General features: G+C 54.3%; 1 protein-coding gene across 1 annotated transcript in view; it reads right to left on the bottom strand.

Moving 5' to 3' along the window:
- HCN4 (hyperpolarization activated cyclic nucleotide gated potassium channel 4) overlaps positions 1-13,717 on the bottom strand; it is a 103,881-nt gene that overhangs the window by 42,183 nt on the left and 47,981 nt on the right. Inside the window, exon 3 of the mRNA XM_064389278.1 lies at positions 185-346. Within this exon, the coding sequence (XP_064245348.1) occupies positions 185-346 (162 nt within the window). The remainder of the gene's footprint in view (positions 1-184; positions 347-13,717) is intronic.

The following is a 13,717-nucleotide window of genomic DNA, read 5'->3' as shown; positions in this document are numbered from 1 at the left end:
TATTTATATTTATATTTAATTATTTATTATGAGCTGATCAAGTGGATGAAATATACAACACCTGGCATCGGCCTCACTCTTTGGAAAGAGACAATGGGAAGAGAGTGGAAGCAGGGGGAAAAGACAGAACGGGGAAGAAAGGAGGAGCCCAAGCAGGTCCCAGTGCTCCCTGGCTGTCACTCACCACCATGCGGTTGAGGGACACCCAGCAGTCGTCGGGGAAGTCCTGCAGCATGGGCACCAGGAACTGCAGGCAGCCGTCCCAGTGGCACAGCAGCAGCATCATCCCGATCAGGTTGACGATCCTCACCACGGCGCTGGCCAGGTCGTAGGTCATGTGGAAGATCTGCAGGCAACAGGGCAGTGAGATGGCAGCTCCCAAAACCAGCCCCCAGTCATTTCATACAGTGCCAGCCTCCAGAACCCTGCTGAAGGGACAGGAAAGCTGCACCAGCCCAGCTCAGGCACAGTGTGCAAGGACCCAGCTGAAAAACAGCTTAAAAACCAACACACAGACCCAGGCAAGCAGACCCAGCTGAAAAACAGCTTAAAAACCAACATACAGACCCAGGCAAGCAGACCCAGCTGAAAAACAGCCTAAAAACCAACATACAGACCCAGGCAAGCAGACCCAGCTGAAAAACAGCCTAAAAACCAACATACATACTCATCATCAGTCACCCCTCCTGCCCTGAGACTTTGCCTTCTAATTTACCATTAAAAGCTCCAAAACTCCTTCTATTCTTATTCTAAAATAAGCTGGTTGCAAATATTTCTGGACCATCAGCTACTCCTCAGGAATCAACTCTGTAATTCCATCTTTTGGCTGCAATGCCCTTCCTTGGTTTCTGTTCTTGCTGGGTACGGGTTGCACAGTGACCCACGGTGGCAGCTGCCTGTGTACTGGGTGTCAGCTGCAGTCTCTGCATGAACCAAATGCAACAAGGAATGGCCTCCAACGCAGCAGAGGCTTCTGGAAGAGGATCTGGTTCATCTCTCTTCTTGTGGTCCTTGTATTCTGCTGCTACACCCCTGCCCAGGTGGGCAAGGAAATGGAACCATGGCAGAGGGGGCTGGTTTTCCTCATCTGTCAGTTTTTCACGTGGAAAATAAAGCTGCAAACACAACAGGTTTCTCTTTCTTACAGGTCAGAAGCGACACAGCCCTGATCCAGGGAGGGTTCAGGTGCCTCACCCGGGCATCACCTTCCAAGGGACATGAGTGAGTGTCAGGGTGGTTTGTGACACAGGGGACAGGCTGTGTGATGTGTGCCCAAATCCATACACCTCCTGGCTGCTCCAGCAGAGACAATCCTGCTCCTCTCACCACCACGGCACCGTGTGCCTGCCACCTTTGCCCACACCACAGATCGGCCTCTCATCCCACAGGAAGGCAGCTCAACAGCTAAAACAGCACAAACCTTTGTTATCAGGCAAAGGAATCACGTTTTTCCAGCTGGAATTGCTGCTGTTGGAGCTGGCTGTCCAGCTGGAATGTCTGTCTCCACACCAGCCATGCCCACCTCAAGGTTGCATGCCCACGGTGATGCCCACATGCCCAACCCTTGCCAGGAGGGAGCACAAAGGATGCTGGAATCCAGAAGGATGAATGGTTTGGATAACTGCTGCTAACCCCGTTATTTCCCTGCATCCAGGCTGGAGCCCACACTGCCAGTGTGAGAAAGGCCATTTGAGTGATCTTTCAGGGTTGAAAAGAAGAATATCTCCAAAATCCAGCATGAAAGGCTGTTCTAGGAAATCCAGCTCTCGCTGCTGACTCAATAGGTCAGTATGAAAGCTGAGCACATAATTCATACAGAATAATTCCTCCTGGTTTCCTCTGTTTTCCTCCCCCTGCAGAAATGATCATTCTCATTTAGATAACCCAGAGCGAATCCATCCTGTTGGAATGAGAGCCCGGGGCTGTGCTTTTAATGAAGCTGGAGCAGCAGTTTGCAGAAGGATCTTTTGTGCCACCAGGGTTTTTCTGTGCTAATGACTTTTCCTCTCACACCTCCGGGTGTTTTTCAAAGAGCTCCGGCCCTGCTGGAACCCAGGGAGCTCCAGCCAGCCAGGGGCAGGGAGAAGCCCTGTCAGATTGAGGTAGGACCTGCCGTCCTCCCTTTGACAGATGAAAAGCAGAGAGCGAAGAGCCCGAGGGCATGGATGGCTCAGGGACCAGGTGATGGATATGGAGCTTCTGAGAGCAGGGTTGGGATCCATCCTGGTCAGGCTTCATTTGGTGCATGCAGAGAGGGGAGAGGGTGGATTCAGCTCCTACTCTGCACTGGGGGATCTGGACTGGAACACCAGAGCCACCGGATGGGAACAGATCCCTGAGGGTGACACACCTGGGCTGTGGCACCTGAGAGGGAGCTCAGGGATTCCCAGGAGTCATTATGATTATGAACTGCTAATGTCTGAGCTGCAGGTGAGACAACTCCAGTTCCAAATGTCTCAGGAGTTCCCAGCTCCTGCCCACTCCTTGGAATACGTTTGCATTCCCCATGCAGGAGAAAAGCAGGAGCAGTCCTGGTGCAGGGATGACTGTGAAGGGCTGGGAACAAACACCTTCCACTGAGAAGCTCCTCCTGCAGAGGTACTGGTTTCACGGAATTCTGACCCAGAATTCTGGCCCAGGAATGGCTCACCAGGGAGAGGAGGGCCAGGAACATTCCAGAAGGGCTGGTCCCTGCACAAGCACAGGAACGTGAGTGGCAACTGCAACCTCTCTGGTTTCCATCAGGAACACTCAGGACTTTGTGTCCTGTTGTAACACAACCCAGGCTGGGTCCCAGAGCATCACAGCTCCTTCCACCCCAGCACTGCCTGTGCTTGCTGACTTTCTGCTGCTTGCACTGGGGAAAAGGGAGCCAGGAGAAGAGCAGAGCATGGATTCCCATTTAAAGAATATTCTTGGACAGAGTTAATATCTCTGTTTTTTGACAGATCAAAACAAGCTCTGGCTTCAGCATCCCTGCTACAAAATCAGTGCTGTCCTTCCAGCCAAAGGACACCTTGCAATTCTTGTGGAAAGGACAGCTTGGGAAAGTGGGAGGAACAAAACTTCCCTCCAGAAGTCATTTCTGGTTATGTAAGTGCTCCATCTTGGAAACTCCACTTATACAGGATGAGCTATCGGGATCCTATCAGGAATGTGAAATCCTGCCAGCCCCAAATAACTGTGCAGCCCTCCTCCATCCTGGACTGCAGCAGCACTCCTCCAAGCTCAGCACCTGAGCTGCAAGGCATCAAGGACACCCGGGAGAAGTGGGGCCTGGCTCTGGCAGTGGCTCCAATCAAGGCTGTGTGGTTAATTAGGTGTGCTGGTCTGTGCTGGCACAAGGCTCAGGTGCTGTCCAAACCACAGCCACCACCATCCCTCTGCTCCAGGCTGGCTGGGGCCACCACCATCCCTCTGCTCCAGGCTGGCTGGGGCCACCACCATCCCTCTGCTCCAGGCTGGCCACACAATCCCTCTGCTCCAGGCTGGCTGGAGTGACCACAGTCCTGCTCCAGGCTGGTCACCACCATCCCTCTGCTGCAGCTGGGGCCCTGGGGCTGCCCTGTCCATGGGCACATCCTGGGGCAGTGCTGGGGAGGGCAGCAGCTGCTCCAGGCACACCCTGCCAGGGCCAGCCCTTGGCACAGCCCCTGCCCCTGACCCTGCTGGCACATCTGGGCAGGGATCTGACTGCACATCTGGGCTGGGGCCTGACTGCACATCTGGGCTGGGGTCTGACTGCACATCTGGGCTGGGGTCTGACTGCACATCTGGGCTGGGGTCTGACTGCACATCTGGGATGGGGCCTGACTGCACAGCCGGGCTGGGGTCTGACTGCACATCTGGGCTGGGGTCTGACTGCACATCTGGGCTGGGATCTGACTGCACATCTGGGCTGGGGTCTGACTGCACATCTGGGCTGGGGTCTGACTGCACATCTGGGATGGGGCCTGACTGCACAGCCGGGCTGGGGTCTGACTGCACATCTGGGCTGGGGTCTGACTGCACATCTGGGCTGGGATCTGACTGCACATCTGGGCTGGGGTCTGACTGCACATTCGGGCTGGGGTCTGACTGCACATCTGGGCTGGGGTCTGACTGCACATCTGGGATGGGGCCTGACTGCACAGCCGGGCTGGGGTCTGACTGCACATCTGGGCTGGGGCCTGACTGCACATCTGGGCTGGGGTCTGACTGCACATCTGGGCTGGGGTCTGAGTGCACAGCCGGGCTGGGGTCTGACTGCACATCTGGGCTGGGATCTCACGGCACATCCCTGCTGGCTTTTCACTCTCTGGAGGTCTGTGCCTGGAGCCAAGGGTCTTTCCCAGGCTTTGGGGCCCTGATGCAGAGGCACCCCAATGATCCTGGCTGAGGCAGGGCAAGCCAGCACTCTGAGCACTGGCTCTGGCAGGACTCACTGCCATCCACGGGGCTCCTGAACAGATTCTGCTCCACAGGAAAGCACTGAAACTGCTTGTTGCCCTTCACTACTGCACTGCCAACGTGGCAGGAACCCTGTAGCTCCATATCCTGGCTGGTCCCGAGCCAGTGCTGGTGTCTGTGCCCACACCATGGTTAATATACAACTGTGATAAATCCCCTGGGGATAATCAAGGAGCTGTGACACTGCTCCAGCTTAACAGAAGCAAAGAACTTACTCTTCATTTACGGCTTAAAAAACCCACAGACCTGAGAAGGAAATACAAATCTCAAAAGAGAATCAAAACAGTCTCATATGCTGTTGTGAGTGCTCCAGGGTCAGAGTTAAGGTTGTTCTGCTGTGAGGAAAAACGTGTTTACTCACATTTAAGAAGAGTATTTGTGGGCTGTGGGGAAGAAAGTTGACATGTCTTTCAGTCTGCCTTTCTCTCCTTGGCTTTTGAAGATAACAGAGGTAAAGATCCATTTTCTTCACAGAGGCATTAGCTGCCTTTTCAAACCTCAGTGTTAATCTCCCAATAGACTGGGGATAGGTGGGTGCTGCAAAGAGCTTTTCTGAGCCTAAAATCCAGTTTAGCCAGATTACTGAGGGTGGCTGTGCTGAGGCCCTGCAGCAGCAGCTGCTGTGGCTCTGGATCACCCAAAACCACTCATCATGTTCAGTCCCAAGGCCAGCCTGGACAACGAGCTCATTCCAGCCAACGTGCAAACTGAAGGCAGCTCACTGAAAAAAACCTGTGATTTGGGTGATTTGGGGGTCAGTGCCAGTTCTTGTGGCAAATGTCACCTTCTGCACACCCAGGGTGAGCCCTGACTGCACAGCTCACTGAGCAGGGGAAGGCTCTGGGAGCCCTGATGAGCACAGGGAGAGACAAAGAACACAGAACTGGCAGGGTGGGCTGCCCCAGGAGGACAAACCTGCCTGGGCACACACAGGGCACTGAGGCACAGGAGCCCTGAGCATGGCCAGGGCACACAAGCCTGGGCACAGCCAGGGCACACAGAGCCAGGGCACACAGAGCAGCCCTGGGCACACCTGGGGCACACAGAGCCAGGGCACACAGAGCAGCCCTGGGCACACACAGCCAGGGCACACAGACCCAGGGCACACAGAGCCAGCCCTGGGCACACCTGGGGCACACAGAGCCAGGGCACACAGAGCAGCCCTGGGCACGCCTGGGGCACACTGAGCAGCCCTGGGCACAGCCAGGGCACACAGAGCCAGCCCTGGGCACACCTGGGGCACACAGAGCCAGGGCACACAGAGCCAGGGCACACAGAGCAGCCCTGGGCACGCCTGGGGCACACAGAGCCTGGGCACACAGAGCCAGGGCACACAGAGCAGCCCTGGGCACACCTGGGGCACACAGAGCCTGGGCACACAGAGCCTGGGCACACAGAGCCTGGGCACACAGAGCCAGGGCTGAGCACAGCCAGGGCACACAGAGCAGCCCTGGGCATGCCGGGGCACACAGAGCCAGGGCACACAGAGCCAGCCCTGGGCACGCCTGGGGCACACTGAGCAGCCCTGGGCACACCTGGGGAACACTGAGCCAGCCCTGAGCCGCTCTGAGCACGCACAGCAATCAGGGCTGGCAGGGAAAGGGCAGCTCCCCCAGAATTCCACCTGTGGAATGCACCCACCCTGCTGGCACCCACGGTGTTTCAGCAAGGCAAAGCAACATCTCAGCTGCTCCTTTCCCTCTCCTGATGCTGCTGGGGGAAGTGCATCATCCCCAGCTCCTTGCTCCTTCCTCACCCTCCCCAGCTTCCTATTTATTCTCTTAGTGATGTCACGCTTAAACTGCGTCAAAATATAATCCAATTTGACTCCAGGAGGTTTCCTGTCCTGAGCAACTCCTCAGGTTTTGGTCTTCAGGAAGAATGGACACATTTTTTACTTTGGACGAGCGGACAAAATGCTGTTCTAGCCACGAAATTATACAAAGATAGAAACTCCAAATTTCCAAGGGGACTGTTGCTGCCAACAGGCTGAGCTGGGGAAGAAGAAGAATCCCAGAAAGGAACACAGTTGGGTGTTCTGACATCTTGGGATCCCTTCAGAAGGAGCAGCACTGGTCAGACATATTATAGACACACATTATAATATTGGCTTTTTGTAAATATTAAATGGATTCTATCTGTGTGGTGCTACAGTAACTTTGTTATAAAGATATGGATTTCATTTCTGCTGCTCATTAAGCTCAGTGCTCATTAAGCTGACATCAGTGTGTGACAATCCCTGCTGGCATGGGACAGCACCCAGTGGCACAGGATGGGCACCCTGCACACATCTGCCAGCAGCAGCACTCACCCTCTGAGGGCAGTGAGGGACAGGCCCAAACTGCAGGGGACAAAAAGGGACTGAAACCACAGCCAAGGAATCCACGTGAGCTAAAAGCTGGAACTGAGGAGGAGCCATGCTAAACAATTCTTGGAACGTGTAAACTAGTTTGGGGAAAATTTACAATGCATAAGGGTCTGTGAGTATGCAAAGGGCTGATGTAATTAAAGGCATTTAAGGGGTATCCCTGAAGATAACAGGGGGCTCTTGGCTGATGCCACAATAACCTTTGTTCTGTGGTCCTTGTCTCCTACTGTCCTTTATAAAACTTTAAATGTTCACAGGAGAGTGAATGTGTTTTTCACAGTAATAACCTTTGCTCTGTGGTCCTTGTCTCCCATTGTCCTTTATAAAACTTTTTAAAGGTTCACAGGAGAGTGAGCGTGTTTCTCACAGACAGCTCTGGGCTGTGCCCACCACAGCAGGGGCAGGGAGGGAGCTGGGATGCACTGCTGGGCCAGCAGCAGCAGCAGCAGCAGATGGGCTGGGCAGGCCGGGCTGTGGAGCACAGCTCCATCTGCAGCCTGTGCACCTCCAGCACGGGCTGGGGCTGTGCTCAGCTGCTTTCTGCTGCGCCAGCAGCCAGCCCGAGCCACAAGATCGAGTTTTAGACGAAGCAGGAGTTGGGGTGGATGCTGTTTTTCTGCCTGCCTTGCACCAGTGACAGCGGCCCTGTCAGCAGAGCTGCGGGAGCCCCGCTGTGACCGCCGGGGCAGCGCCGGGAGGGCAGCGCTGCCGGCCCAGGTGTGAGCACAGATAGCCAAGCACATTTTACACTCCAAATACAAACTCCTTTGTGCTGCCGCGGCAGTTTTGCTCTGCAGGTCTCGGGGGCTGTGCTGGCACTCATCTGCTGTGTTCCCAATGTCCCTGAGCTCTGCTGTCCCGCAGGAACAGGGACTGGAAGCTGAGGGCAAAGTTTCCAGCCAAACCTGGGGCTGGCAGCTCTGACCTGGCAGCACAACCAGTGCTCCTGCCCCAGCTGCAAAGCTCTGTAAGGGACCAGCAAGCCTCACCTCCTCCTCAGATGATGATGATTTAACTCCCCCAGGCAGCCTGCTCCTGGCCACTGGAAGTTCCTCCCCAGGCAGGAGTTCAGGGAACAGAGATAGAGAACACCAGAAAGCAAAAGGGAAGAGGGAAAAATGGCATTTCCTTGCCTTCTCCCTCCGAGACTCGTGTCTACTGGAAAATATTTACAGCAGAGAAAGGTGAAATAGCAGGACTAATTAGCACTGAGCAGGCTGGCATAGCTGGCAGATGTTTATGGATATATATAAACCCCAAAGATCCTGCCACCACCGTGTGTTTTGCCTCTTGCACTCTCAGAGTTGAGGTTGTCATGACAGCAGCCCCCCTTCCTCTCCCCATGCCACCATTCCCAGCCTAGACTTTAATCTTCATCATTTTAAGAACTTTTGTCACCACGGCAACGTGACACAGACTTTTAAAAATATTTTCTAGCACAACTCAAACGACTGTGTTTCCTGCACAGTTCCCTTTCAACCTCCAGGAGAAAACATTTGGGGTTGGGCTGTGTGTGAGACTGCCCTGGGTGTGAGACAGCAGCAGGCAGCTCCAGGGAGGAGGGACGGTGGCACTGTCACCTCCAGGAGCAGCAGCACAAGGACTGGGGCCAGGCCTGTTTCCAGAAGCTCTGTGACTTTGGAGGAAGCTCTCCTTTGCTTTTCCACGGGGTTTATGTTCCCACACGCCCCCAGCTCGGGTTTTCCACAGGATCTCTCGGTGCCTTTGGAAAAGGGAAGGAAAGCAAGCCCCCAGAGCTGTAAATAGGTTGGGTGTCTGGTTCTCAAGGGGAATTAGATCTCTTACCTGCTGAGGCTGGCTCTAATCTCTCGTGGCTCTTATCTGCATCGTTGGGAATTGTAGTCCTCCTGAGAGGCTTGCAATGAATCACTGCTGGAAATAGGTCACGGGCTTTTTTGGACGTTTAAGAATGACCACAGTCACCAGACAAAAGGTCTGCCTTGCTCAGGAGCTATACATAGATGTGCCCAGGGAAAGGAAAATCTGGGATGCTGAGGGGAAAGGAGGCTTCAATCCCTGAGAAAGGGACAAGACACACAAGTGGATGGAAACTGGGGCCTGCAGGCCTGGAAATAGCCCCAGAAGGGCACTGAGAGGTGCAGGGTGGTGCCAGGGTCCGTGCTGGCTCAGGGCAGGACTCCCCCTGGAACAGCAGCATGGGGAGGGGGTGGATGCCAGAGCCAGGAGCTGCAGGTGAGGCTGCAGCCTCTGCCAGGAGGGCTCACGGTGCTCTGAGCAAACCTGCCAGGCTAAGTGGGAAATCAGCCTGGAATGCACTGAGCTGCCAGGCCCACGGTGCAGGCAGCTGGCTGGGAGCAGCACGGAGCAAACACTGCTGCCAGCCCTGCCCAGCCTGTGCCAGGAGCTGCCAGCCTGTGCCCTGCTCAGCCTATGCCAGCCACTGCCAGCTGTGTGCCCTGCTCAGCCTGTGCCAGCCTTGGCCCCTGCTCAGCCAGTGCCAGCCACTGCCATCCGTGTGCCTGCTCAGCCTGTGCCAGCCCATTGCCAGCCTTGTCCCCTTCTCAGGCTGTGTCACCACCCATGTCTGTGCCAGCCTTGTCCCCTTCTCAGGCTGTGTCACCACCCATGTCTGTGCCAGCCTTATCCCCTTCTCAGGCTGTGCCAGCACCCCAGCCACTGCCACAGCCACAGCCACTGCCACAGCCATTGCCAGCCTTGTCCCCTGCTCAGCCTGTGCTGGCACCCAGGTCTGTGCCAGCCTTGTCCCCTGCTCAGCCTGTGCCAGCCTTGGCCCCTGCTCAGCCTGTGCCAGCCTTGGCCCCTGCTCAGCCTGTGCTGGCACCCAGGTCTGTGCCAGCCTTGTCCCCTGCTCAGCCTGTGCTGGCACCCAGGTCTGTGCCAGCCTTGTCCCCTGCTCAGGCTGTGCCAGTGCCCAGCCCAGTGCCAGCCTTGGCCCTGAGCTGTGTCCAGAGGAACTGGGAAGCAGTGCTAGGAAGGGGATCCCAGCCCTTTCCCTCCGTGCCAGGGCTCTTGGGAAGCTGTTTGTCCCCAGTGACAGCGGCTGCACAGCCTGAAGGTGCCTGCTCAGGAGGTACAAGTTAAACACCAGTAAAGGACATCTGTTATTGTTTCAGAGCTGTTGTCTTGGAGCTCATCTGCTGCTCCCTCTGCAGCATCTGAGAGCGGATTCAGCCAACGTCTGGTGTGCCACAGGTGCCCCCCTGGCCCCATCCCAGAGCCTGGCCAGGGAGCCAGGGACTGTTTGTATCCATAAACACAGCACCAGGACATGGCAGAAACACAGTCCCACCAAGAGAACAGACTCTTCAATGAGAAAGAACTGTCTTCTCAAAATTCTGACTGCCCGTAGAATTCTTGTTCCCAATTTCAGAAAGAAATCATCAGCAACCTTTGTTTTCTTATTCCTTTCAGTCCCACCTGAATTTTTTGTTTAAAATTCAGAACAGATTTTTTAAAATCCAAGCTTGATCCCTAGGGATCCATATGATTAACAGCTGAGATTGCATATGAACTCATTAGGTCCTGCCCTGGAACTGCAAACTTGCTGAAGAACCAAAGAACTCCTGCAGTTTGCTCTTGATCAATTATCATTATTTCTTTGATGCTACCTGCATTTCAACCAAGACAGCACAGCACACACTTGTTATCCCTCTGCTAACCCAGTCTGGGGGTCTGTAGGAGCACAGGGGAAGAAGAGAGCCAAAAATGCACTCCCCAAAAGGAGCACATGTCTGTTTGTCTGTGAAAGGCTCTCCCTGCTGGGCACAGCAGGGGCAGCGTGGGCAGGTGAGGCCCTGGCACAACCCTTGGGCTGTATTTGATTATTTGCTGTCCCAAAGCAGGACCTGTGGCTGCTCCAGCCTGGCACAGCCTGCCAGGATGCCCTGAGCTCCACAGGGACACTGAGTGCTCCCACCTAACTCAATCCTGAGCTCTAATCCCATTACAGCCACAGCAACCAGGCACAACTTCCAGCCTGGGCTGCTGGGGGCTGCCAGGGGCTGCAGTGTCCAGGGAGGAAGCTCCTGACAGGCCTGGAGCTGGGAATGTTTCCTGTGCCACTGGGCAGGGTGTGGGCACAGCTCATGGTGTCATTATCCCCACTAATAATGAAGGGATGGGACTATTTTGGGGCTAAGAATGATTTTTTGCTCAGATAAACATCAGTCCCAGAGGCTGTGGGATTTTAGAGGAGCAAGCAGCTGGTCACAGCTCAAAGTGGTCACAAGCAAAGTCACAGCATCGTGGCCTGGCTCAGGAATGGTGGGGCCAGCAGGAGCAGGGAGGTCACTCTGCCCCTCTGCTCAGCACTGAGGCCACACCTCGAGGGCTGTGTCCAGCTCTGGCCCCTCAGCTTGGGAAGGACATGGAGGGGCTGGAGTGTGTCCAGAGGGGGCAACGAGGCTGGAGAGGGGCTGGGAACACAAACCCTGTGAGGAACAGCTGAGGGAGCTGGGGTGCTCAGCCTGGAGGAGACTCAGGGGTGACCTTATCACTCTCTAGACTCCCCGAAAGGTGCCTGTGCTCAGCTGGGGCTGGGCTCTCTCTCCAGCAGCACTGACAGAACCACAGGACACAGTCTCAAGCTGCACCAAGGGAAATTTAGGCTGGATATCAGGAAAAAGTTTTTTACAGAAAGGGTGATAAAGTTCTGGAATGTTCTGCCCCAGGAGGTGCTGCAGTCCCCATCCCTGGGTGTGTTTAACAAAGCCTGGATGTGGCACTGGGTGCCAGGGTTCAGTTGAGGTGTTGGGGCTGGGTTGGCCTCAATGATCTTTAAGGTTTCTTCCAACCTGGTGATTCTGTGAAAGTTTCTTTGTTACAAAGCAATACAGAACTTTCTAACCCAATGAATAGATGCCACAAGGTTTATTTTGCTTTTCTAACCTATCACCTTTACTCACTTCTACTGCACTGTGGATGCTTTTGTCCCATGGGTTTCTGTCACACATGCACCCATCTGCTGCTGTTATAACTTCTAAATTTTCAGCTTATTCCATACAACCACATGCCTGCATTATAAACCCTTCACCATCCTATCAATGCAGTTTCTCACTTATTTAAAGCATATTCTTATTTACAACTATAGAAACATAATGTATGATTTACTGCTTTATGTCTGTGTATTGCACATTTACATCAACCCAAGCTCTCCCAAGGCTGCAGATCAAACCCTTCAGAGTCTGTGGAAGTTTCTGCTTTCTGATTCCCGCCCAGGAGAGCAGAGGATGCTCAGCCCCACGGCCTGGCTGGCACAGGGCTGAGCCCTGCCTGCAAAGGGATCCACTCTGGGCACTCTGTGCTCTTCCTGCCTTTCAGAGAGGGCAGAAGAAGGGACTGGGGCACTCCCAGCCCAGGGACACAATGCTTGGCTGCAGCCCTGGGAAGAGCTGTGCCAGGCTGTGGGCACAGGGAGCACAAACTCCAATGGTTCTGTTTGTCAGTGCTGGGTTTTTCCTGAATTCCTCTGACAAAGCTGGGTGAGAACACCCAGCAAGGATGGGATCATCTCTGGGGGACCTCAGCAGTGACAATGTCCCTGCCCAGCCTGACACAAATGTATTTAATGCAGTGTCACATGCCCAGGATGAGTGACAGGGACACAAATGTCCTCCCACTCTGCTGGGACAACAACAGCAGTGTAACCTTTTCCTGCTGCACCTGAGAGGGGACAAATCCCACGGGAACAGCACGGGGAAGGTGAATCCTGAGGAGCTGCAGCTCCCATAACCTTGGCATGCACACCCGAGGCTGCTCCAATGCCAGCAGGAGAGAAAGGGGGAAGTGCTGGGTGAAATTTTGATTTCCTTGAAGAATCCAGGGCAGGGAAAACTGGTTTTAACTAAGAAGCAGCCTAGATGATGTTTGTGAAAGTATGAGGGATTAATTCCTGCTGTGGTTGTATATAGATTTCATAGACTATATAAAAATGTACTCAGGCAGAACAAAGACACTGAAAAGCAGTATTTAAACTCTACCTAAAATACTCCAACTCCTGCATAAATACATGCTGGGCAGGAAGAGAGTCCCCAAAGGCTGCCATTTTAATTAGAAATCCAACAGGAAATGCTGCCTGATAACAGCTACCAGGGCAGGAATCCCAGGAGCCACAGCCAGGGAGGAGGAGGAGCTCTGCAGAGCTCCTTGGGGGTGTGAGACACCAGCATCCCAGCAAGCCCAGAAACAGCAAAAACAGCTGGGCAGGGGCTGGGAGGTGCAGGACAATTCAGGGCTTATAAACCATCCCTGTGTCTGTGGAGGAGCTCAGGAACCCCCAAAGTGCCATGGGAAGGAGCTCCCAGGAACCCCCAGAGTGCCCTTGGAATGGGGTCCCTGTGGAAAGGGCTCCCAGGAAACCCCAAAGTGCCTCTGGAAGGGATTCCTCATGGAAGGAGCTCCCAGGAACCCCCAAACTGGAGCCCTTGGAAGGGGCTCCCTCTGGAAGGGGCTCCCAGGAACCCCCAGAATGCCCCTGGAAGGAATTCCCCATGGAAGGAGATCCCAGGAACCTCAAAGTGGAGCCCTTGGAAGGGGTTCCCTGTGGAAGGAGCTCCCAAGAACCCCCAAAGTGGCCCTGGAAGGGATTCCCTATGGAAGGGGCTCCCAGGAACCCCCAAAGTCCCCTTGAAAGGAGCTGCCAGGAACCCCCAAGGTGGAGCCCTTGGAAGGGGCTCCCTCTGGAAGGGGCTCCCATGGCTCAATAGCTGTGTCTCAAGGAGCATTTCCTGGAGTGCTTTTGGAATTTGCTGCCTTTTCAATTTCATTGGCTGCCACTATCTATGCTGAATATAGCAGGAAAAATTAACACAGAACTCATCTTTTTCTAGCTGACTTATTACTTTGCAGGGTTTTCTTTTTATCTCTTTCCTTTAAAGGAAAGAATGCCAAGTTTTGCCT

This window comes from Passer domesticus, chromosome 14 (genome assembly GCF_036417665.1).
Source record: "Passer domesticus isolate bPasDom1 chromosome 14, bPasDom1.hap1, whole genome shotgun sequence".
NCBI classification, from domain to species: domain Eukaryota; kingdom Metazoa; phylum Chordata; class Aves; order Passeriformes; family Passeridae; genus Passer; species Passer domesticus.
This window is presented reverse-complemented; position numbering and strand designations above follow the sequence as displayed.